Source organism: Magnolia sinica, chromosome 11 (genome assembly GCF_029962835.1).
Source record: "Magnolia sinica isolate HGM2019 chromosome 11, MsV1, whole genome shotgun sequence".
Lineage (NCBI taxonomy): Eukaryota > Viridiplantae > Streptophyta > Magnoliopsida > Magnoliales > Magnoliaceae > Magnolia > Magnolia sinica.
Window position 1 is genome coordinate 72,588,389 of NC_080583.1, and position 26,159 is coordinate 72,614,547.

The 26,159-nt window shown below is 43.9% G+C and overlaps 1 protein-coding gene across 4 annotated transcripts in view; it reads right to left on the reverse strand.

Moving 5' to 3' along the window:
- Positions 1-2,988: 2,988 nt before the first annotated feature.
- The window catches only part of LOC131219337 (protein root UVB sensitive 3), a 77,832-nt gene continuing 54,661 nt past the window's right edge, over positions 2,989-26,159 (reverse strand). For 2 of the 4 annotated variants that reach the window (XM_058214420.1, XM_058214419.1), the window contains 5 exons: positions 10,321-10,459; positions 10,209-10,249; positions 9,354-9,541; positions 6,417-6,515; positions 2,989-3,574 (listed from right to left, as the gene is read on the reverse strand). In XM_058214420.1, coding sequence (XP_058070403.1) covers positions 6,417-6,515; positions 9,354-9,541; positions 10,209-10,249; positions 10,321-10,459 — 467 coding nt within the window. In that variant the 3' untranslated portion in view covers positions 2,989-3,574. Of the gene's footprint in view, positions 3,575-5,226; positions 5,676-6,416; positions 6,516-9,353; positions 9,542-9,672; positions 9,897-10,208; positions 10,250-10,320; positions 10,460-26,159 lie in introns of those variants that run through there. The other 2 variants (XM_058214418.1, XR_009158114.1) reach the window with 2 other exon arrangements.

Consider the following 26,159-nt stretch of genomic DNA (forward strand, 5'->3'; position numbering starts at 1 on the left):
TACATGGTTTTCTTTTGATTATTTCTGCTGCATTTGGATGCTCTAGTGAATTGAATTGGGAATATTCAGTTTCATCAAGAGGAGATGACCCAAAAGTAATGTATTTACAAATTGGAGCCTAGATCTGATTGTGTTGTTTGGTAACCTGTTCCATACATTCGTCTCTTTCGTGTGTTCCAATGTTGGAGATGGTTTCAAGCAAAAGCATTGATTGCTGATGCCCCTGAGTCGGTTGCGACTCATCTGGGTCAACCTCGAGTAGGTTGAGTCTGATCCTTCTGTTGAAGTCTGTCTGTAGGCGTAGAGATGAACTGGGCTGGCCTGTTGGATTTGGGCACTGCTCCATGCGTGCTCAGCTGTGTTTTGCACCCTGCTCAATGTGTTCAGCCAGGTCCTGTAATAGCGGCCACTGGTTCGGCCTGTGCCTAAGTTTCGAAGCTTGATCAGTAAATGAGGAGGGGATGGACCTAGGTTTTGTAAATTTTCAGTTGAGCCCTAACCTGAGTGGACGGATGTGGTCGGAAATTTTTAGTATCGCTACATTGATAGGTTATGCGTCCGTCTTATGGTCATATAGCTATTATCTCTATGCTTGTTTTAACAATGTATGCATGAATTCCCTCATACAGGCATTGTTCAAAAACTCATTGACTCAACGGCGAGTTAACTCAATGAGATTCCAGATTGACTCATGTGTGATTTATTGTGTCAACTCAGATTATGTGGTCGACTCGACTAGACTCAACACGACTTGAAGTGAGTTGCTCGCAGCACATTTGTCCTTGTGCAGGGCATGCTTGTAAAACTCGGTGACTTGACTAAAAAAATCGGCGGATTCAACTCGACTCGATGAGATTTTGGGCTGAATCACCATGAAACTTGGTTTTAAGCATGACTCATCTGAGTCAACTTGATGAGATTTCGAGCCGAGTCACCATGAAACTTGGTTTCAAGCATGACTTGGCCATGACTCATTGTGACTCGTTGAGTACTAAGATGACTCAATTAGACTCGACACGACTCAAAGCAAGTCGCTTTGGATATGAGTTGAGTTGAGTCGTTTTCAAGTTATTGGAAAGAATCAAGTGATCAAATAGGCTCAATTTATGAATGGTTTAGATCATTGCAACATGACCCTGGATCTAATGATTATAATTAAACTACACTTATATATTGGTGGGGAACCATTAACAAGTGTCTTTAAATCAATTAATGGTGGCCCATTTAATGATTGGATAGGGCCAACGGGCCAGGCTGCGTCATTCATCATTGGCCCTGGCCCTAGCATCAGATCCAGGCATAACCCTCCACACCCAGGTCACCCCAAGTTGTCAATGGCTAGGTTAGCCTGCTAGTTTCTGGGTTTGACTCACTTTGGGCTGAATATTAGACCGTGGACCTGGCCCTATGTTGTGTGTAAGAGATCGTCCGTGTCGCTAAGCTACACACATCAAGGTAGAATGTCTACACCTCACTCATATGTCAAAGTGGCATAGATGCACCGGATCAAGCCATCCATGAGATGGGTCCCACCATGCAAAAGATCCTGACCTTTGAGCAGTTGTCCTAGTGTTTGTGAAATAAATGGATGGCCATCTTTCTGTTTCTAAAATCATGGATTGGATTGATTTTTAGTGAGGGTGTGGTTCTCATCAGGTGGACTTAGTATGAGGGGTAAATGGGCCCCATTTGCGGATTTGTCAAATGATACAGTGATTACTGGTACGGGAGTGTTGGAATATAGGCATGGTTTTAAGGCGTGGATGAGTCAGATGTTACTCGTCCGAGTCGGACTCAGTACATTCCAATCTGATTCGACACCACAAGTCACCCAAATGATTCAAACCCGAATAGTCAGGCCAATTCACCAAACTCAGGCAAGATGTGACTCGACTCGATGGTGTTTGGCTGGTGACTCCAACACCAGCCAGCTAGCTGATGTCAAAGCTGTGGCCCCCACCATGATGTATGTGTTTCATTCACACCGTCCATCCATTTTTCGAGCTCATTTTTTTCGAGCTCATTTTAGGGCGTGAGACAAAAAATGAGCCAGATCCAGACCTCAGGTGGACCACACCAGATAAATTAGTGGGGATTGAATCTTTACAGTTGAAAACTTCTTGGGGATCACAGAAGTTTCGGACCAAGCTGATATTTGTATTTTCCTTTCCTCCATGTCTGTGTGACCTAGATCAAGCTGATATTTGTATTTTCCCTTCGTCCAGGTCTGTGTGACCTTATTAATAGGTCAGAGGGCAAATAAACATTGCAATGGGCCCTAAGAAGTTTTGAATGGTGGATGTTCAATCAACACTGTTTTCCCTGTGGTGTGGTCCACCTGAGATATGGATCTTCCTCATTTTTGGGGTAACGCCCTAAAATTATTAAGTACAATTTTTTAATCTTTTAAATTATATATATATATATATATATATATATATATATATATATATATATATTAATTATTCATTGATTTGTAATAAACATTTGTCAATTTTTATTTTTAGCAAGATTTCCCCAATAATATCCAATAATTAAAAAACACCTCAAAATTTAAAAATCTTGGCCTAATTGCCCATACGGTCTGGATTTTAAATTAAGTTGTACACCTGATAAATATCTCAAATTCAAGGCTGTTTGGATGAACTTCTTCAAAAGAGGTCTTCTCAAAACTCAGACAGTAGACTCTCCAAAAACTAATCTTATTATTGTTGGTTTGCGCCTAACAGTGGGACAGATCCACAGTAAAAAAAAGACGTAAATTTCACGCCCGTACACGCACACATGGTGCTTTACCACATGCCTTCAATGTCCAGCTGGATGCGAGCAACATTCATTTCATCAAGGGATCAAGATGGGTTTAAAAAAGTGTATCCAAACCACACCCAATATGTATTAGGGTTAGCTTGGTAATGGTATTTACGTGTCAAACACCCCTTTTGAGGTTGCATCCAAACATGATCTAAAGTGTCTACATCACGAAAGCAATTTGTAGAGGTCAGAGACCAAAAAATGCACTGAATTTGTTTACTGAAAATGTGTCAATTGGGTTGGAACGTACCGTTTTAAAAAAGTGGACTGGACCTGATCATAAAGATCATAAAAGCGAAACCAAATGATCAACTCATTAGGATGGCTAATTGGTTGTAATCAATATGACAGCAGCTGATTTGTCTCAAAAAGTATGTTTGTGGCCCACCTAATGAATGGATTGGTCCAATTTTGCCCCCCAAGTGATCTTTATATTGGATCCTTTTCACAGTTCTGCTATTCTTCATGTATTTCCAATACAAAATAAATAAGGAAAGACAGCAAATGGGCCACACATAACATGTTTCTCACCTGATGAGCAGACCAGAGAACAGACTGCTGGGCTAGGGCAATGGTCATGGTGGGCCTCTCCAATCAATGGCCCAAATCTCACATGTGTCCAGCACACCCCACAGAATGATCTTTTCAATCTCTCAAATGAATAGCCCTGGCATGTCCACATAATCATTTCTTGGTCATGAGGGAAGTTTGAGTTATATATTTCCAATGTCCATCCAGTCCAGCCCACTCTTCATTGGCCAACCTGCAAAAATGACACCAATCAAATGATCTTACGCCTAGTTGAATTGCGTTGGAATCTCAGGTCACAGCCCATCGGGACAGGCTACTCCATACACCCATCTAGAAAGGCTTGCATTGATATGGTATCCTAATGTGCCAACTGTTATTTTGTCAAACACCTTGAAATAGAGATGGAAGAGAAAAAAAAATTGGGGAAAAGTGTATGCCTCTTGTACACATTTTAGCTTTTGTATAGATCTGACACATTGACACATGGGGACATGTAGGGCACATGTAAATATTGTACTAATATATGTGGGCCATAAAGATGCAAGGCGGCACATGTGAGGTGGCTGAAGGTGTATTTTGAATTGTATTTGCTGTTGTTGCAAGTACACACCCCCTCCGCCACAAAATAATGACTGTAGCTCTCTCTCTTGCTTGATGGGACCAGTGCCCCTCCAAAGTGCAATGGAGGCTGCTAGAGCTGGGCATGGGATGACTCGACTCATCCGACTCGTTCAGACCTGACTCAATCTGAACCGAGTGGGTGAGCCTATCCGAGTTGACTTTGTCCAATCCGAACTCACCGAGTTGAGTTCGAGTCACCCACTTACTCGACTCGACTCGATCCGAAATCCAACTCGGTACTGACTTGACTTGATCTGAAACTTGACTCATACATGTATAATTAAAAAAAATTACATATGACGTTTCTGATTTGAGATGTGTAGCTGATGGAGAGGCAGCAACCTGGCAAGTGCACCTAGGTTTTGAATTGTGATTTCAGCTTGTGGATACCTATTGCACCCGACCCGACTCGATACTTGGTCTGGATTGGTCCAAGCTAGACCCGACTCGGATAGGTTCAGACATGCTAGACTCGGTACCGAGTCGGGTCAAGCATATTTCAAAACCGGATTGAGTCGGGTCAGCCCTAACTCAGTCCGACTCGATTCAATGCCCAGCTCTAGAGGCTGCTAACCTAGGTCATGGGCCTTCCTGATCATCCATGGACCTATCCTATCTAGGTGCTAGAAGATGTAAGGCAGCTCACTTGGTACACGTGACATATATACACCTGCAAATCAGCATATGTAGCATGTGAGATGCTTGATGTCGATGCGACACATGGGGGTGCTTGAAGATGGTTGGTCTCACTTATGGTACATGTGACACATATGGATAGAAAAAATAGAAACTTAGCGTACCTCATGGAGAGTGTCTTCTTGAGTAACCAAACAGGCCATTAGATGTGTAGCCAAGACGGATCGACTAAAAGACTCGGTTGAACCTTTACTTACTACATATCTATACTTAAATTAAATGTATTTAGAATAATAAAAAATATCAAAATTGTAATGTTAAGATAAAGTACATAAAATAGCTTAAAATCAGTAGTTCCACAACCCAAGGTGTGTTAAAATTATAGACCTCAGCAAGATTTTCGGTTCTAAATGAGTGGCCCCTTTTATTAGAAAACAGTTTGATCAGGCAAGTTACTCAGTTCAAGTGAATCAATGAACCGAGTCGATGAGTATTATCGACTCTGGACTGAGTCATACTCAAGAAATGAGTCACAAATGACTAGGAGTCAGCTGAGTTTCAAGTCCAGTCACTAAGTACTAGAAAGTCTAAAATTATGATCCTAAACATACAATACAATCAATAGCATTCAAAATGGAAGGTCAGGATCATTTAAAAGAGGCCCATCATCAATCTGCGTGTGATGTTGGCGTGAACAGGTTGGATGCATAAAAGAGAGACGTGCAATACTAAAACAAGCAATGGTACAAGTTCTTTTATGGTAAGGGTGATTAATTAGGTGGGCCCAATAAAAACTAACCCACTCAGAAGAATGATCAAGATCAAACATGGAAGTTCAAGAAATCATGCAAAGATCATTCTCTTTTCTAATACTGAATGGCGCAAACCGGCAGGAATGCTTGAAAGGCATCGCCAACCAATTCTACCAAAGTCGGGGGGCTCTTGCCAATCAATACCCATGTTTCTCACCATAAAAGGCACAGGTGAATTGACTTGCACTGACCACTTTCTTCACAAGAATGCTGAGAAAGTCCCTTGCGCTTGTAAATATCGTAAAATCATCACAGCTAGAAAATCTGGAGAATTCAAGGATGTAGCTTATGTACTAATATTTAGACAAACTAGAGTTTTAAGCCTGCACACAGCATCATCTACAACCCCATCTATCAACACATCAGTTCACATGCTCATGTCTAATGTGGGACACATAGTATCTGGGCCGTCCATCAGGTGGGCTCCACACTGTATACATACCCTGGCCCAGGAATCTCATTGGACGTTTACTCATTGGTTGGGCTGCGGGGTATTCATTTGTTCTGTACATGATGACCGGCCTGATTTTTGGGCTACAATATCTACAAAGTGTGGCCCACTTGAAAAGTTCGCTGCTGTGCAATATTCTGTACATGTGGCGCCCATAGTTTGCTGATTCAGGCAATCAACCTGATGAAATTCACCGCCAATGGGGAATTTGGCAAAATCTTCCAGATTGGGACATCCTAAACATTTAATCCATTCCATGGCCCACAAATAGGGGTCAATAACATAATAAATCAAGGTTCAACATTCAACAAAAAATGACCAAAGATCCAATAGTTAGGATTCACCCATTCTGGGATATTTCTTGGGTGTCTCAATTCCAAGTGGGGCCATCAGCTCAATGTTATGGATCGCTGAACCATGGGCCACGCATCATCGGATGGCGTACAGCAAGAAACAGTCGTGTATTGCTGTGCAGGATATAATTCATATATTCTGCAGTGGGGGCATGAGCAAGGATCGAATGCACAAGGGGATATAACAGAGCAGAGGCTTACCTAGTTGATCTTTTCATCCGAAGGACCATGAATCCAATGTGCCCTCCAAACAATCGAAGGCGATAGAAGACGTTCCGTCTTCCATCCTGATGACTGCAGCTGCAAAGAAGCAAAACCACTCAAACACATCCGCATTAGAAACAGCATAAGCAACCTCAACAGTCTATACATAAACGACATTTCTATTGGGCATCTGGACACATTCAAATGCAAAAACAATGCATTCTTATGCTTTCAAAAGAAGACGAATGTTACTTGCATCCACCATCTACAGTCACCACAACCCAGATGCTGCCCATGTGCCAACATAACATATTGTAAGAGATCCAGGCTGTCCATCAGGTGTGTCCTACTGGTAATGTGCCCTGGCCTAAAACTCAATTGGGCCTGTTAATCTGCAGGCCCTACATGTATGTTGAATGAGGACTATTGGTTATCTTTTCCTAGATGCCCATTTCAATGTGGAGGCCCACCCGATAGACCAGCCTATTTTTGGGCAAGTGACCTGATGAACGGCTCAGATTTAATAGATGTGCTGGCATGTGCAAGGCATCGGATCTTGGTGATTGCGGATGCTGGCAATGTTTTGAAAACCAGACTGGCCTCCCAACCCAGCATGGTTACCGGTCAAGCTGGAATAGACAAAATTGATTGATCTAGACCAAACCAGTTTAATGGACCGGAAATCGATTAAACTTTAAAGATGACAAAAGTCTATCGATGGAAATCACACGTCTGCATCTACATGTGAAAACCTAGCAAGTGTGTGGAGCGTTTGAGCCATGCATTAGGTAAACTCCAGCATGTAGATGACCAGACATGAAAGATCACGTCAGTTTACTCATCGGACGGCTGACGCACACATTGAATGTGGACCATTGAAAAATGTTTTGAAGACCATCCACTTATGGCCTACCCATTGACACTACCGGCCTAATTTATGGGCCAGGTCATCTACACATTATATCTCAACTGATGTGAGGCTGGGATGCCTCTCAAACATGATGCATTGGCACACACAACAAGGTGTAGAGGTGATTATGTGCTTACCAAAATTTCTAGAAGCAAAAATTATTGATGGGGACATCTCGCGCACACGCACGCCCCCCTTACGCCCGTACGCAAGGAGGAGGGTCTCACCTTCGATTTGGATTGATGACGACATCTATGGAGGGCCTCCTAGTTAGAGGACTGTGTTTTGGTTCCTTGGGGTGGACCCGATCATCACGAGTTTTGCTTATTACCGTTATTAGGAACATCATAAACAGTTTAGATTGCATTGGTTAGTTGTTATTTTTTATTACTTCGTCTTTAAGTAATAGTACGCGCACATGGCGCGGCTTTTGGGGTATAGGTTTTTCTTACAAATAGGCAACCCCTTGTAGGGTTTTTTTCATTGAAAATGATTAATAAAATTCTGCGTTTTCTTACTTCTTTAATTCTCTGAGTTGTGGAAACCTAATTGGGTGCGAAACCCTCCCTTCTTCGAAGGGATAACTACCGTGGTGTGAAGCCACACCCATCCCAAATCGCCCCCATTTCCTACCCTTCATATTCCTCATCTCCTACCGCTATCCCCTCATCAAATCCACCCACATTTGCAGCTAATCTTTCTCCTACAGCAGATTTCCAGAATCTGGCCTTGCAGGAGGGTTGAAACTTCGGCGGAGCACCATGTTCAAACCGATCATCCGTTTAGCCTAAAATTTAGAGGAAAGGTGGCCCATCCTTGGCTGACCAGGCCCTAGCAGGCCAATTCTAGATTCGTGGGTCCCGCACACATGCGAGCCACCATCCACGCAGGTGTGTCAGGCTGGTTTGCTGTCCACACGTGCTAGTTGATCACAGGTTCTCTCTCGTCTCTATTTCACTCCTCTTTTGCTTTGTTTCCATAACTCTAACCCTAGATCATCTCAAATCCTAAGTTCTATTCTACTTTTGAAACTGTAGGTTTTCCTGAATTGAAACGTGAGAATCCCTTGGATTGAAAAATAATCCTTTGCATGTGTGGATGAATCTACTATCCTTTAAGCATTGTTCGGTCTATAATTTTTAATTGATTCAACCCTAACATGTGTAGGCTTGGACCCTCGTAGATTTCCCTTATTGAATGCTTGACTTTATGTGGGATGTGGAATTATTGTGATTGTTTCTAAACTATTATGATCTAAAGCCTGAAATCTTGCACATCATATCTAATTTTCATGTCCTGCATCAATTACTACTGTAACTTGTAAAATGGGTAAAATAGTTCAATAATTTAAAAAGATGAAGTTGTAGCCTGGGTCGACAAAGATCCTTGGGAGGTTTGTGTTTGAGCCTTGGCGTGTTCTTTGATCCACAGAACTTGATATCAATGGTGGTGATGAGCCAACAATTCAGAGTGGTCCCATACGAACTAGCCAAATTTAGGGCAGACCATGCGTTTTGGATGGCTGGACCATAAAAAACTGCATAAATGGTTTATAGATGTGTCGAAACTGCAGCAGTAACAATTCCAGTCCAAGCAGTCGAGCTTCATTGTCCAGTATGGTTTTTAAAGCATTATGCGCCACAGAGTGGCATACCTCAAGACTTCATATTTCCTTCCCTTTAATGCCCATTTGGACACAACCCCCTGAAAGGGATTTTCAGGCCGAATCGCCATTTTGATCCAAATGGCAGTTGGTGTTCTGCTTTTAGATGCACTTTGCAGCCCCCATCTCATCTCCTGCTCAACAAAATGAGTGCTGAAACATTGACTCAGCAAAAACCAATAGGAGTCTACCAAATAAGCAGGCCTTTTCCAGCAGAACTCCCCCCTTTTTCAGAAATCCTCTTTTGAGGTAGTGCATCCAAATGGGCCCTTAATCTGTATTGATCTGCTGGACTTTCGAAATGGAGTAACCAGAGCTTGTATTTAAATAATAAAAAGAAAGGATGGCAACAGAACACTACCTTTGTTATGAAAACCGTGTAATATTTATCCATCCATAGGTGGCTTTCTGCATGCACGGATCCAGTTTTATCCACAAGGCTTGCTACCACAAGAGCATGTATAAATGACTGTAAAACATCAGCAGCTGTGGACTGTTTATGAGTAATAATGCTGACGACTCCTTTTCTCTCCAAGAGAATGTAATTAACTGGGAAAGAGAGGAAAAAAGAAAAGAGAAAAAAGAAAAAGAAAAAGAAAAAGAGAGCAAACTATTACATGAGCTAAATGTCATAAAACCAGTGTTCAAAAACTTAGGCTTGACTCAGAAATCAGTCTTACAATTCCAACTTTGGCTTGAGCAAGTCAATCAACTCAACGAGACATAAAAGGGAGACAAATCATAAGGACTTGAAGCATTGAGATGTGAAACGTGCCCTGATACATCAGTCTGCTCAAGTGGAACCCATGGTTAAGTGATCAGGCCTTTCTGGTTGGCCCCACCATGGAAGGGGAATGCCCCAGAAAACTTCCAGGTTAGAAGATCCCAAGCTTTGATCACTAGCCTACAATTAGAAGATTAAGAAATAAAAAAAACTGCGAGATAAAAAAAGGGTTAAACAAAACTAGACTGCTCGGATCTTTCAATCTGGAATCTTTTGGGAGGCCATATAGATCCGTGGTCCAGATGAACAAACCATGGGCCCTTTGTACCATATTGACGCATCAGGATGCTATTCAAACCCTGAAGCATTGACACCCAATAAATTTTCCATAAAAATTGGGGAAGAGGGTATGTTCACGAGATGACTCGGCTGTGTTCGGAGTCAGGCAGTGAACTATTGAATATTGATTGAAAAGAATGAAATGAAGTCAACCTTTGTTGTAGTGAGAACCTGTAGCACCTAAAAGCTCCATCCTGTTAACCACAGAGAATATATCAATAAAGAAAGGAGATTGACAAAAAGGCAGAAGTTGAAAAAAACTCACATTTCAGAATGTTTTAGCAATGAGACCCTCACACCTAAGTGTATATGCTTGTGTAGTAGTTTAGCACTCTTTGACCTCCACAAACTAGTCCAAACTGGTAAAACATGCTCCATAAGTGAGACCTGTTGTGGAGAGAGGACTGAAAACAAATACCCAAAATGGATGAATTCAATAATTGGAATTCATGGATTCATGACGAAGCTAACTGGATTAACAACAACAACAATACTAATAATAATCATAATGATAATAATAATAATTTCTAAAACTTTTTGAGAAGATGATGGGGACATCTCGCGCACACGCACAACCCCCCCCCCCCCCCCCCAACACAATACTAATAATAATCATAATGATAATAATAATAATTTCTAAAACTTTTCCTGCTTCTCTAATTCTCTCAATTGTGGAAATCCAATTGGGTGCGAAACCCTCCCTTCTTCGAAAGGCTAACTATCGTGGTGCGAAGCCACACCCATCTCAAATCGCCCCCATCTTCTATCCTCTATATTCATCATCTCCCATAGCCATCTTATCTCCAAACCCATCCCTTTTTGCAGCCAATCCTCCTACAGTAGATTTGCAGAATCAGGCCCTGCAGGAGGGCTGAAACTTCGGCGGAGCACCGTGCACAAATCAGACATCCGATCAGTGTGAAACTTGGCGTGAAGGTGGATCCCCCTTGGCCGACCAGCACCTAGCTGGCTGATTTCAAATTCATGAGCCCCACACACGTGCGGGCAGGATCCCACGCACATGCGTCAGGCGCGGGCCGCTGTCCACATGTGTGGATAATCTTGGGTTTGCTTCTCTCTCCTATTTCACTCCTCTCTTACCTTATTTCCCTAACCCTAACCCTAAATTATCCTAAATCCCAAGTTCTATTCCTCTTTTTTACAACCCTAGGGTTTCCCGAATTGGAACATGTGAATCCCTTGGATTGGGGAAATAATCCTTTGCATGTGTGGACGAATCTACTCTCTTTTGATCATTGTTTGGTCTATAATTTTAATTGATCCACCCCTAGCATGTGCAGGCTTGGACCCTTGTAGATTCCCCTTGTTGAATGCTTGACTTTATGTGAGATGTAAAATTTTTGTGATTGTTTTTAAATTAGTATGATCTAAAGTCTGAAATCTTGTATATCATATTTAATTTCCATGTCCTATATCAAATTTGGTATCAGAGCTTAGGTTTTTCATAGGAGATTGCATTGCATGTTTAGGGTTTAGTCTACTCACGTTTAATTTCCATTAAATCTCATCATATAGGGCTGTTTAGGACCCATCATTCATATTAAGGGCTGCTGAATTTTTTGCTGTCAGAAAATCTCCAAATTTCTTGGCTGAATTTTTTGTTGACAAACTCTTTGGGCAGTTAGGTTGCTGGAATTTTAGTAGCATTGTGTGGTTTCCCTCATATAGAGTCTAATAGGATCATTTAGTCCCATTTAGGTGCATATAGTTGTGTTAGAGGGTCTTTGAGTTGAGGGAGTAGTTGTATGCCTACACGTACTAGTCATGGTTTTGGCTTGCACCTTACACTAAACATAGAGCAATTGCAAGAATCAATGAACAATATAACCCGACAGTTTGAGTCTTTGGGTAGGCGTTTGGAACAACGTATTGACCAAAGCTTTGAACAGCTTAATGTGCGCGTTACTTAACTAGAGACCTCCGCCCGAGCAAACCCCACTATTGGGGAAGATGCCCAATTTCAGGCAGGTGGTCGGGAGGATAAACTAAGGAATGAAGGTGGCCAAGGAATTGGTCATGGGTGCGTACCCGTGCACCCACACCGTGAGGGGCATCATGATCGTTATGACCCAGAAGCGCAACTCCTCAAGGGAGTTAGAGTAGAGGCCCCTACATTTGCCACTTGAGCCTTAAGACTTTTCTAGATTGGTTGGCGGATATGGATCACTATTTTGAGTGGTATGATATGTCGGATACTTGTCGACTTTGATTCGCCAAGATGAAGCTTGTGGGCCAAGCAAAGAGGTTTTGGGCTACTGTAGAGCAAAAGAAAGAAAGGTCGAAGGAGCCCTCGATAGTCCACTGGGGAGAAATGAAAGAAACTCTTAAGGAAAAGTACCTCCCCTTTTCTTATCACTTGAGGTTGGTTGAGGAATGATAGTCTCTTCGACAAGGTTCCATGGGTGTGGCTGAATACATTGAGAAGTTTGAAGAGTACTTGACCCGATGTAAAGTTGATGACGACCCCGTACTCACTCTTGCTCGATTTAAGATGGGCCTCCATTCTGACATTAGAAAAGAGTTGCTCGCCAAGGACATAGACACTCTTGAACAGATGTATCAAGTAGTGTTGGAGGTCGAGCAATACCTCAAAAGCATATGTGGGAAGGCGGATTTTGGCGATAAGGCCAACCCTTTTGGGGCTAAGCCCAGCACTGGATATCAACACAAGCCTTCCAGTGGTTCTCAGTCTAGGCCCAGAGATGATAAGGGTAAAGAGGTTGTTGGGTCTAGTTCGCGCAAAAGTGAGGCAACTAGGTGTTTTAGATGTCAAGGGTTTGGTCACTTTGTCCACCAGTGTGGCACGAAAGAGGGCACTAAGGTATTCCTTATTGATGGATAAGTAGAAGTAGTGCCCCCAGAAAGTGACGACGAAGGCAAAGAGTATGAGCCAATGGAAATCCCTAGTGATGAGGAAGAGGAAGCGCAAGAGTCTGCGACCCTCGTAGTTGTGCGTTACGCCTTTGCACAAGCCAAGAATACTTATGATTAGATCCGCAATACAATCTTCTATACTTACGCAAAATGTGGTGAAAAGAGTTGTAAGATGATCGTGGATAGTGATAGTTGTGCCAACGTGGCATCGATTAGCACTGTGAGCCGTTTGGGCTTGAAACTTGAAGCCCATCCTCAACCCTATAGAGTGTCTTGGGTTGATGAAACTTCCATTCTAGTCATGCACCGTTGTCTTGTTCCTATTCAGTTTGGATCATACAAAGACACTTTGGTGTGATGTTGTTCCCATGGATGTTGGCCATAATATTCTATGTAGGCCTTGGCTCTATAACAGGGATGTCACCATATTTGGTCGTTCTAATGTATGTACATTATGGTTTGAGGGCAAGAAAATCAAGCTAAACCCACTTCCACCCAAGAACATGACTGGAAAGGAGTCTACCACACAAAGTGGTGTTAGTAATTCAAAAGAATTGAAGAAATCGAAGTCCAAGTCTAAACCTCTCCATATTCTAAATGCTAAGGACTTTGAGCGAGAGACCGAGTCCGACTCCGTAGTATACGCCCTTGTGGCTAGGGAGAGTGCACCAGAGGCTAGCGTAGAGTTACCCACTAAGGCCATTTCGATAGTAAATGAGTTCCTTGATGTCTTTCCTGAAGATCTACTAGATGAGCTTCCCCCTATAAGGGATATACAGCATGCCATTAATTTAATCCTTGGGGCGAATCTACCAAACCTCCCTCATTATAAAATGAACCCAAAGGGGCATGCAGATTTAAAGAGGCAAATTGATGAGCTCTTAGAAAAGGGTTTCATTCGAGAGAGCATGAGCCCGTATGCTGTGCCCACCCTTCTTACACCTAAGAAGGATGGCACATGGAGGATTTGTGTTGATAGTAGGGCCATCAACAAAATCACAGTCAAGTATTGGTTTCCCATACCGCGTCTTGATGACATATTGGATATGATGGCCAATGCTACTATCTTCTCAAAAATTGACCTCAAAAGTGATTATCACCAAATCCGTGTACGCCCTGCTGATGAGTGGAAGACGGCCTTCAAGACGAAGGATGAACTATACGAGTGGCTAGTCATGCCTTTTAGGCTGACTAATGCCCCAAGTACTTTCATGCATGTGATGACCCAAGTGTTAAGGCCCTTCATGGGGAAGTTCCTAGTCGTCTACTTAAAAAAAAAAAAAAAAAAAAAAAAAAAAAAAAGCAACAACAACTTCATTAAAAGAGGAGAAGAGGAACAACAACGGGAGAAAGAAAACAAAGGGAACAAAAGAAAACCAAAAAAAAAAAAGGGGGAAAGGGCAATACTGCCGAGATGGCAGACGACCCCTAACAACCTAGAAACATAAAATCGAAAAGCCTTAAATTGTTTACATTAGAAGCCCATTCTATCACCAACTTTTTGGCCCTAGCTCCAACCACCGAGACGGAGGAGGAAGCATTATTGAAACAACTATTATTTCTTTCCTCCCAAACAGCCCACCATATCGCGATAATTGCCATACGCCAAATGATGGACTTGGCCTTCCCAACATTCTGCCCATTCCAAGAAGAGAGCAGCCTTCCAGCTGAGTCCGGAGCACACCAACTTACAGAAAAATGCTGACAGAAGTCGGCCCGAATTTTAGACGTGAAGGAACAGTGAACTAGCAAGTGGTTGACCGATTCAGCTTTACTCGTGCAGCAAAGACAAATATTAACAATCTTCATTCCTCTCTTGGCCAAATTATCAACGGTAAGAATTCTGTTGCGGCTAGCTAACCAAGTAAAACAAATAAACTTAGGAGGAATCGGATACTTCCAAATAAACGGAGACGCATCTTGAACATGAGAATTCGCAGGGCGGGAGACAGCGTACAGAGACTTAACGGAAAAATGGCCTGACTTCTCTAACAGCCACAGAAGGCTATCAGGTTGGTTACGGAGGGGAGCGTACCGAAGAATGTACTCTATGAGAGCTTCGAACTTTGAAGCTTCACTATCATCAAGATTTCTGAAGGTTTTGATATCCCAGACGATGCGACCAGACGAAACAGAGTAGCAGTTAATGATGGGGAAGTCTTTCGTAAGGGACAGGTGGTAGATTTGCGGAAATTGGAATTTAAGGGGCCGTTCCCCAATCCAAGGGTCTTCCCAAAACCGAATAGAAGAACCATCGCCCAACTCGAACGTGTTGTGCTGAATAACTAAACTTTTCACTTTAAGAACCCCTTTCCAGATATGTGAAACCTTGTAGAGCGACGAATCTTTAGGCCACCAGTCCCCCTGAGATGAGCCATACTTACCTTTAACTAGCAACGCCCATAGAGCCTCCTTTTTAGTAGCAAATCTCCAGACCCATTTCCCTAGCAACGCGGAGTTCATCGTTTTCAGGTTCCTCACGTTTGCCCCACCTTCCTTGAAGACCTTGCAGACATCATTCTAGCCTAGCAAGTGAAACTTCCTCTGATTTTCTTTACCAAACCACATAAAATCTCTTCTAATTTTATCAATGGCCTTGAACACCTGACCGGGACACCTAAAAAGAGACATGAAGTAGAGGGGGAGGCTAGACAAAGCAGCTTTGATAAGGGTGAGGCGATCTCCCATAGATAAATAACGGCATTTCCAGGAGGCGAGGAGCTTATGAAACTTGCTGATGATCTTGTCCCACATGGATTTCGGCGGTCGACCCACTGAGAGAGGAAGGCCAACGAAGGAAGTTGGAAAAGCGACTACCTGACAGCCAAGAGTGTCTGCATAGGCCTGAAGCGTGGGAGAAGGGACATTGATACCCATAATCTTAGATTTGGACATGTTAATCCTAAGTCTAGCGATCGCTTCAAAGCAGCGAAGGGCAATCTTCAAAGCAACGAAGGGCAATAAGGAGGTTATCAATACATTCCGCCAAATCTTCCGAGAAGATGAGAGTGTCGTCCGCAAATTGGATGTGGGTGAGAGGGTTGGGAAGACCAGGCAGCGTAATTCCACATAGAAGCCCCTGTTCCTGCCCTCTGGATAACATAGAAGACAGTGCCTCTGCCACAATCAGAAAGAGAAAAGGAGAAAGGGGATCTCCCTGGCACAGGCCTCTCGAACTTCTAATAAATCCTTTAGGGGATCCGTTGAGAATAATTGAGAAGTGGGTCGAGCCAATGCAGGCAGCTATCCACATTCTCCACTTTAGCCCCGAAGCCCATCCGGGATAGCATATAGAGAAGAAAGTCCCAGTCAACATGATCGTACGCCTTTGCTACATCCAGCTTATAAAAAATGCCCTTTGATTTAGACCTATGGCAAGAGTAGAGGACTTCATTAGCTATCAGTGCACCATCCGTAATTTGTCTACCCTTTATAAAAGCATTCTGATTAGGCGAGATCAGATTGCCAATAACCTTCAAAAGCTGAGAAGCTAAAACTTTGGCTAGAATTTTGTAGGGGCTCCCTATCAGGCTGATAGATCTGAATTCGGAAAAAGAACTGGCACCTGCCACCTTGAGGATGAGGGAGATAAACGATGCTCCCAGCCCTTTCGATAATCTTCCACGACTGTGGAATTCCTAAATGAAGAGGAGGTCGACGCGGACCACCTCCCAGAAAGTCTGAAAGAAACTTATCGGGAAGCCGTCTGGGGCTGGCGACTTGTCCCCTCCCAAAGCATCGATTGTAGCTTTAATCTCCTCCTCAGAGAACTGAACTTCCAGCTTCTCTGCTTCGGCAGATTCCAGAATTGGGAAGGAAATGTTATCCAAGTGAGGTCTCTCCCAGCTCTCCGCCGATAGAAAGACGTTGAAATGGGTGATGGCTAGCGCTTCGATCTCCTTTTTATCCTCTATTCTGCTCCCTTTATCAAAAATGCTGAGGATGGCCTTCGAACGAGCATGTAAGTTGGCCATATTGTGGAAGAACTTCGTGTTCTTGTCGCCCTCAGCGATCCATCTCGCTCTGGACTTAATTCTCCATGAAGCTTCTTCTTCAATGGCTTTATTCGACAAAATCTGAATAATGGTGATTTGCCTGGACAAAGAATTGGGCGGTAATGGACTGGCTTCAGCCGCCGAGTCGATTTGCTGGAGTTCCAACAACAAAGCATCGGCTTCAACCTCTCTTCTCGTGACCTCCTGCTAACGCCACTCCTTAATTTTAGCTTTAAGAAGTCTGAGCTTGCATAAAATTTTATGACCAGCAAAACCCGCCACTTGAAAACCAGACCACCACTCAATAATCTTCTGTCGGAGATCATCAGATTGGAGCTAGGAGGAGTTGAACCTAAAGGGCTTAGGACCCCTGTTTTCTTCATCCACCGAAAGAAAAATCGGACAGCGGTCGGAAGTGGTTCTCGGCAAAGCCGCTTGCTGAATCGATGGAAAAGCCTCAACCCATTCGGGCGAAACGATAAATCTATCCAAGCGGGATTGAATAGGAGATGCCTAGACATTGGTCCAGGTGAACCTAGCTCCCGAGAGCGGCCGGTCGATGAGTTGATGGAGCTGGATCCACTTAGAGAACTGAATCATAACAGGCGTCGACCTTCTGCTTCTGGAGTGGTCTTCCGCATAGCAAGTGGCATTGAAGTCTGCTACCACACATGTCAGCCCTGAAAAGGAAAGTCTAGCCTACGTTAACTCCTCCCAGAACAGAGGTCTGGCAGAGTCAATGCTAGGCCCATAAACTACTAAGAGAAGACACTGGAAGGGAGAGCACTTATTTTGAAGTTTAACTGTGATAGAATGATTCCCCCTGGAGGAAGATAGGAGATCCCATCTGGAGGATTTCCAAGCAACCAGGATCCCTCCCGATGACCCAACAGCATCCAATGTGATCCACTTAGTATCGATCGCACCCCATAACATAGCCAAAAGGCTGTCTTTGAAGCAGGCAACCTTTATCTCCTGAAAACAAACTACATCAGGATTTTTCCTAGAAATGGAAGCTTTAATGAGACTCCTTTTATGCTTGGAGCCGACCCCCCTAACATTCCAAGAGAGAATCTTCATTGGATAACCATGCTTCCCCGGTTGCCCAACGTCCTGGGTGAGGCTTTTGAAGCTGAAATGAACCCTGGACTGGCTTCTAGGCGTTGAAGCTCGCGGTTGCTAGATATTCTGGCTAGATGTTTCACTGGCGATCTGCATTTTTGGATGGGCCTGCCTCGGTTTTCTATGCACTGGAATAAGGCAACATAATCTTCCAACGGATCCCCAAATGATAGACCTAGAGACCTCCCAACCTTCCTCATAACTTCTTTAATCTAGCGTTTGTTCTGCAACTTGGATATCAAATCTACCCTGTCCCTATCCGAGGGCATGGCCTCTAGCTGGGGATCAGCTATCATCTGGAGAGGTTCCGCCATTAGATCTTCGGTAGAGAGATTTTCGTCGAACAGCATGACCGGACCCAACTCCATGGCATCACCGGAGGGGATACAAGAGATGGAAGGGGAGATTGGGGATGATGGGCGAGACTGATAATCGGAGAGACTGCAGTTGGACATCTCTCCCACCCGAATCGTCTTTAGGGTCGGATAAAGGATAAGGATTGGAAGAGAGGAGGGGCGAAAGGATAAGGCTAAGAGTTTTCCAAATAGGAGCGGGAGAGTCTGAGTGAAAGGTAGGGTAGGGATATTAGGGTGGGGAATGGATGGAGTAATGGCGGGAAAAGAAGCAGATATGATGATAGGGTGGGTATCAGGTTGGATTGAGAGATTAACAGCTGAAGGGGTTGGAGCAGGGTTCGGGTCCGGACCCAAAGTGGACGCATGACACGAAAACCGAGAGGAAGTCATCGACTCAGCCACGTGTCTCGCATCTAGCACCTGATGACCTTCGTAGGGCGACACGCGTCCGACGTTGCGTGAGGGAGAAGAAGCGGACGACGGAAATATAAAAGCCTCTGACGATTTTCTACTGATAGCCTTGCGGACCGAGAGACTCACCAGCTTATCCCCCGGGTAAATGGCTTCCTTGCTGTACTACGTCCCCGAAGTCCGTGTCGACACGCCACGCGTCTCCGACTTCTAGCTGCATTCGACGCTCGCGGATCTCGAGACAAGGCGGCTGATGGAGAAGACATTCGAGACGGAAGAAGAGGTCCACGTGTCTCCGATCCATCGAGAGGACAGTCCTTGTGACGACTTCCAACTGCACCAGTGTCAGAGTCGCGCAAAGGCGGGTGCTCTCATCTATGGAGGGCGGGTGTATCTCCAACGGCACCGACGTCGGGCCTTCTCTAATTCGCCAGAGGTCGCCCCATCTAGGGTACTGCTCGTCTGGAGTTTCTTTGATCACCGGAAACTCAAAGGACCGCTCTTCGACAGTCACCTTCACCGATGAGGGCGGCAAAACGCCTTTCTTCCGTCTAACTCCAACTCTGATGACTCCAATCTCCCCCCCCCCAGTTTCGTCTTCGGGTCTAATTCGAGATATGAACCAAGATAGGCTGCCACTGAGATGAAGAACTCGTCGAACCAAAGCTCCAACGGGATTCTCTAAATTTGGAACCAGACATTCTCCATGTTGAAAATGGAGAACTCTTCCCACCTCATTACTCTGGCCACAGGCCCTCCGGAATGGAGATGACCGGCTAGTAGCAGCATCTCGTGATTAATGCTTGGACATACCTTTACCCATAACCCGTTGAAACCGAGAGGTTTACTTTTGTAGTTACCTGGCCGGAAACCCATAGTTTCTGATATCCAGTCCCGAACCTGAGAAATAGAAGCCCCTTGCACAAGATGATAGAATCCTCAAGATCTTCACTGGCCCTGCGAAAGTCCGCCAAGTTAACTGTAATGGGTACACCTATTTTAGAAAAGGAAGGGTCGGTTGATCAAGGTGGGGGGTCGGACTGGGTGGGTTGGTGAGGGCAAGGGTGGGGCATGGTCTAGGCGGGTAAGCCTTGGTTGTCGCTGGTCGGGGCTTTTGGTTCGAGACTCGGGCATGAGCGAACGCAGGGCCAAATCTCACCCGTTGAACTAGCATCGGGCATCCAGTGAACTTGACACCATGCAGCATGCCTACTACTCTAACTAATTCCTCCTCCAAAGACATTCGAACCATCGCAAAGCCTCTGTACGCACCAGTCTCCCGGTCCCAAGGCATTACAACATCCATTACTGCTCTGGCCCGCCCAAAAATACATTCAATATTCAGTGGGTACCATCCTTTCGGGAAACCCTTGACAAACAAAGTAGGATAGGAGACGCAATGACCAAGGAACAACGCCTCAACCATTTGAGGCAAGTTTGTGGGATCCTTGGAGCCGAGAAATTGTACGCCAACCTAAAGAAGTGTGCGTCTATGTCTAGTAGTGGTATCTTCTTAGGTTTCGTTGTGTCAATTGAGGGTGTATCAGCGGATCCCGAGAAGGTCAAAGCCATTGTCAATTGGCTTGAAACCCGCAATATTCACAAGGTGCGCAGCTTTCATGGCTTGGCCACTTTCTATAGGCGGTTCATTCAAGACTTCAGTTCCATTATGGCTCCCATCACAGATTGCATAAAAAATGAGTTTCAAAGGACGAAGGCAGCCTCGAAAGCCTTCAAGGAGATAAAGGTCGAGATGACCGAAGCTTCAATCATGCGACTTCCAAAATTTTTAGAAGTTTTTGAAGTCGCATGCAACGTGTCAAGAGTCAGCATAGGAGTACTTAGTCAAGAAGGGTACCCTGTCGCCTTTTTTAGTGAACAACTGAATGAGGCGAAGCAAAAATATTCCACCTATGACAAAGAATTCTATGCAGTAGTGCAATCACTACGCCACTGGCGTCATTATCTATTGCCACAAGAATTTGTCTTGTTCTCAGATCACGAGGCCTTGAGATATCTGAACTCTCAGAAGAAATTAAACCCTAGGCGCGTCAAGTGGGTCCAATTCCTTTAAGAGTATACTTTTGTGCTTAAGCATAAGGTCGGTGTAGAGAATAAGCCTCTTAACGCGTTGAGTTGTCGAGTCGCGTTACTCAATTCTATGAGTGTCGAAGTCACAAGCCTCCAATGTGTCAAGGAGGATTATTCTGAGTGCCCAGATTTTGGAGTTGTGTACGCGTCGTTGTTAGAGAATCCATCAGGAGCTAGCAGTGAGTACTTGATTTTAGACGGATATTTGTTTAGGAGCGATCGCTTATGCAAACCGCGCACCTCCCTCCACGATTTTCTTATTTGGGAGTTAAATTCAGGAGGGGTCGCAGGTCATTTTGGTTGAGACAATGCCATTGCCCTAATAGAGGATAGGTTCTATTGGCCAAGCCTTAAGTAAGACGTAGCCAAAATTATAGGGCAATGTCGTACTTGTCAACTGGCAAAACAGAAAAAGTAAAATACGGGACTATACACACCTTTGCCAGTTCCTTGCATCACTTGGCAGGACATTAATATGGACTTCGTGCTTAGACTCCCCAAAACTATTCAGAAACACGATTCTATATTTGTTGTCTTTGACCGTTTTTTTTAAATGGCCCACTTCATTCCTTGTTCTAAGACCTCCGATGCATCTCATGTTGCCAAGCTGTTCTTTAGTAAGGTCATTAAACTTCATGGGTTACCAAAAACCATAGTGTCTGACCATGACATGCGATTCATGAATTATTTTTGGAAGACACTATGGCACATGATGAATACTAGGCTCCAATTTTCTTCTGCCTACCACCCTCAGACTGATGGTCAGACTGAGATGGTCAATAGGAGCCTAAGGAGTTTGCTGAGATGTTTAGTGGGGGAGCACACCAGGATGCAGGACACCGTACTACCTATAGCCGAGTTTGCATTTGATAGTTCTGTCAATAAGTTCACAAGTTTAAGTCCTTTTGAAGTCGTTACTGGTTATAAACCTAGGAAGCCTATTGATCTTGCCCCTATGTCACTGTCTCATAGGCCATTAGAGTCTGTAGAGTCTTTTGTGCATCACATTCATTCATTGCATCAAGAAATCAGGTGAAAGATCACTATTAGTAATGAAGATTACAAACTTTCTACAGACCAGCATAAACGTTTCAAGGAATTCAATGTAGGGGACTCTATGATGGTCCACATTAGGCTAGAGCGGTACCCTCAGGGAGCCGTTCGTAAATTACACGCGCGTAGTGTTGGACCATTCAAAATTATAAAACAAAACGGTCTCAATGCATATGTGGTAGATCTTCCACCTTTCATGGGAATTAGTTCCACATTCAATGTGGAGGATCTAATTGCTTTTCAGGGGACCCTTGATACATTGTCTAGCCTTTCGCCTAACCATCCTGATTCCCCAGACCTTTCCGTTGATCTATGGCCTCTTCCCAACCCTTTTTCTCAGCCTCTACCTCCCATACCTAACCTTCCCACACCCAGAGAGGAGATAGAGGATATTCTAGGCCATCAGATAGTATCAACGTTAAACGGCGGGTTTCAAAAGTACCTGATTAAGTGGAAGTCACGCCCAGCTTCAGATAGTACGTGGCTCACTAAGGAGGAGCTTCAACGAATTGATCCTAACATCTTAGAGCAGTTTAGAAGTTTTGTTTCGCCAGTAGCGAAATCTTCACAGCCGGAGAGAGTTGATGGGGACATCTCGCGAACACGCACCCCCCCAAGCACGCAAGGAGGAGGGCCCCACCATTGATCTGGATCGATGACGACATCCAGGGAGGGCCTCCTAGTTAGAAGACTGTTTTGGTTCCTTGGAATAGACCTGATCATCATGTGGATCCCACCATTGGATCTCATAATCGTGGCCCACTACTCTAGATGATCTACTACTTTGAGTTTTGCTTATTATTGTTATTAGAAATATCATGAACGGTTTAGATTGTTTTGATTAGTTGTTATTTTCGTTACTTCGTCTCTAAGTAATAGTGTGCGCACATGACACGGCCTTTGGGGTATAGGGTTTTCTTATAAATAGGCAACCCCTTGTAGGTTTTTTCTCATTGAATATTATGAATAAAATTCTGCGTTTTCCTACTCTAATTCTCTGAGTTGTGGTAATCCAATTGTGTGCGAAACCCTCCCTTCTTCGAAGGGCTAACTACCGTAGTGCGAAGCCACACCCATCTCAAATCACCCCCATCTTCTATCCTCTATATTCATCATCTCCTACAACCATCCCATCTCCAAACCCAACCCTTTTTACAGCCAATCCTTCTTCTACAGCAGATTTGCAGAATCAGGCCCCGTAGGAGGGCTGAAACTTCGGCAAAGCACCGTGCACAAACCAGACATCCGATCGGTGTGAAGGTGGATCCCCCTGGCCGACCAGCACCTAGCTGGCTGATTTCAAATTCGTCGGCCCCACACATGTGCGGGCAGGATCCCACGTACATGTATCAAGCCCGGGCCACTGTCCACACGTGTGGATCATCTTGGGTTTGCTTTTCTCTCCTATTTCACTCCTCTCTCACCTTATTTCCCTAACCCTAACTCTAGATTCCTAAATCCCAAGTTCTATTCCCCTTTTTTATAATCCTAGAGTTTCCCGAATTGAAACATGTGAATCCCTTGGATTGGGGAAATAATCCTTTGCATGTGTGGATGAATCTACTCTCCTTTAATCATTGTTTGGTATATAATTTTAATTGATCCAGCCCTAGCATGTGTAGGCTTGGACCCTTGTAGACCCCCCTTGTTGAATGCTTGACTTTATGTGGGATGTGGAATTTTTGTGATTGTTTCTAAATTAGTATGATCTAAAATCTGAAATCTTGCATATCATATTTAATTTCCATGTCTTGTATCAGAATACGAATAGTTCTAAAACTCATTGAAACAACTTGAGACTCAGCTGCCAGCAAGTGAATAGATGATTAAGGAAGAAAATGCAATTTCCACATTCAAGATTCAACCAAAAGGCCTAAAGGTCAGTGGCTATGACCTTCCAAACTAGGAGAATTCTAGTTCATAGGGCATCCATAGTGTAGGTCATAATATCAATTGCTTGGATCGCTGAACCATGGGCCCCACTTGTAAAAGCTGAAAATCTGAGCATTCTATAAACATTCTTGGGTCAAGCATCATATAATACCTCTTTTGAAAGGTAGGGGGCATCTTCAAGGGTTTAGTTTTGTAATGTAGTAGTCATGCATAACTTCTTTTCCAATTTGCTACATTCGTATGTTGAGATAAAAGGTCGCAAACATGCTTATTCCAATAAGATAGATTCACTTCAAAATGTGTGAGGTTCCAAGGTGAGTTAGACATAGGAATATGAACCAGTGTTAGAAACAGCAGTGCTCAAAAGGCGACCTGAAAAGCCCAATACATGGCATGCATATGTGAAGGATGTATTATAGTATACGTGTATAACTTAGTTTATGGAGCACAAAAATGTATCCCAACAATTAATGACCACATCACAACTTTATAAAAAGCATGTACATAATACCTTTTGACGGATGTGTATGTGGGTGATGCAAGACATGAAATTCAAATATGATATGCAAGATTTTCAGGCTTTAGATCACACTAGTTCAGAAACAATTACACAATTTCATATCCCACACAAAAGTTCGAGTACTTAATCAAGGGGAATCTATGTAGGCCCAGGCCTACACATGCTAAGGCTGGATCAATCAAAGTTATAGACCAAACAGTACTCAAAGTAGAGTAAATTCATCCACACATGCACAAAATTATTTTCCCCAATCCAAGGAATTCACAGGTTTCAATTCGAGGAACCCTAGGGTTAGGAAAAAGGGGCAAATAAATTGGAATTTAAAGCAATCTAGGGTTAAGGTTAGGGGAATTAAGTAAGAGAGGAATGAAAGAGAAAAAAGATTAGACATGATGACAGTCCACGCGTGTGGACAGCGGGCCAGGTCTAACGCACGTGTGCAGGGGCCTGTCCGCACGTGCATGGGGACCACGAACCCAGAAAGCGCCTCCTTGAGTCTGGTCAGCCAGGGGTGGACTTCAAAACCCCCGAATTTCGGGCCGATCCGATATACGGACTGTGTGTGGTGCTTCGTCGAAGTTTTAGCCCTCCAACATGGCCTGATTCCAAAAATCTGCTATAGAAGAGAAACATCTCCAAAATATTGATGGATTTGCAGGTGGGATGGCTGTAGGAAAAGGGAAATATGGATGGTAGAAGGTGGGGGCAAATCGGGATGAGTGTGGCTTTGCACCATGGTAGTCAGCCCTTCGAGGAAGGGAAGCTTTCACATCCAATTGGATTTTCACAATTCAGAAACTCAGAGGAGCAGAAGAAAAAAAACGCAGAAATTTTATTAATCTTCAATGAGAAAAAAGACTTCAATGGGTGGCTATTTATAATAAAACTTTATACCCCAAAACCCGCACCATGTGCACAACCTATTACTTAGAGATGAAGAAACCACAAGTAACAACGAATCAAAGCAATCTAAAACATCCATGATGTTCCTAATAACAATAATAAGGAAAATCAAAAGTACTAGATTATTTAGAATAATGGGGCCACGATCATGAGAACCCATGGTGGAATTCACATACCGATCGGGTCCACTCCAACGAACCAAAATGCAGTCCTCTAACTAGGAGGCCCTCCCTAAACGTCGTCATCGATCCAGATTGATGGTGGGGCCCTCCTTACGTACATGCGTAGGAGGGCTTGCGTGTGCACGTGATTTCTCCATCAACTCTCCCCGACTGCAAAGATTTCGTCACTGGCGAAACAAAACTCCTAAATCGCTCTAAGATGTCAGGACCAAGTCTCTGAAGCTCATCCTCAGTGAGTCACGTACTATTTGAAGCTGGGCGTGACTTCCACTTAATCAGGTACTTCTGAAACCCGCCATCCGATGTTGATACTATCTGATGGTCCAGAATATCCTCTATTTCCTCTCTGGGTGTGGGAAGAGTCAGGAAGAAGCCATGGATCAAGGGACAGGTCTGGAGAATCAGGATGGTTGGGCGAAGGGCCGGACAAAATATCAGTGATCCCTTGAAAAGCAACTATATCCTTCACATTGAACGTGTAACTAATTCCCATGGAAAGTGGAAGATCTACCACATATGCATTGAGACCGTTTTCTTTTATAATTTTGAATGGTCCAGTGTTACGCGCGTGTAATTTACGAACGACCCCCTCAGGGTACCGCTCGAGCCTAATGCGGATCATTACAGAGTCCCCTACATTGAATTCCTTGAAACGTTTATGCTGGTCTGAAGAAAATTTGTAA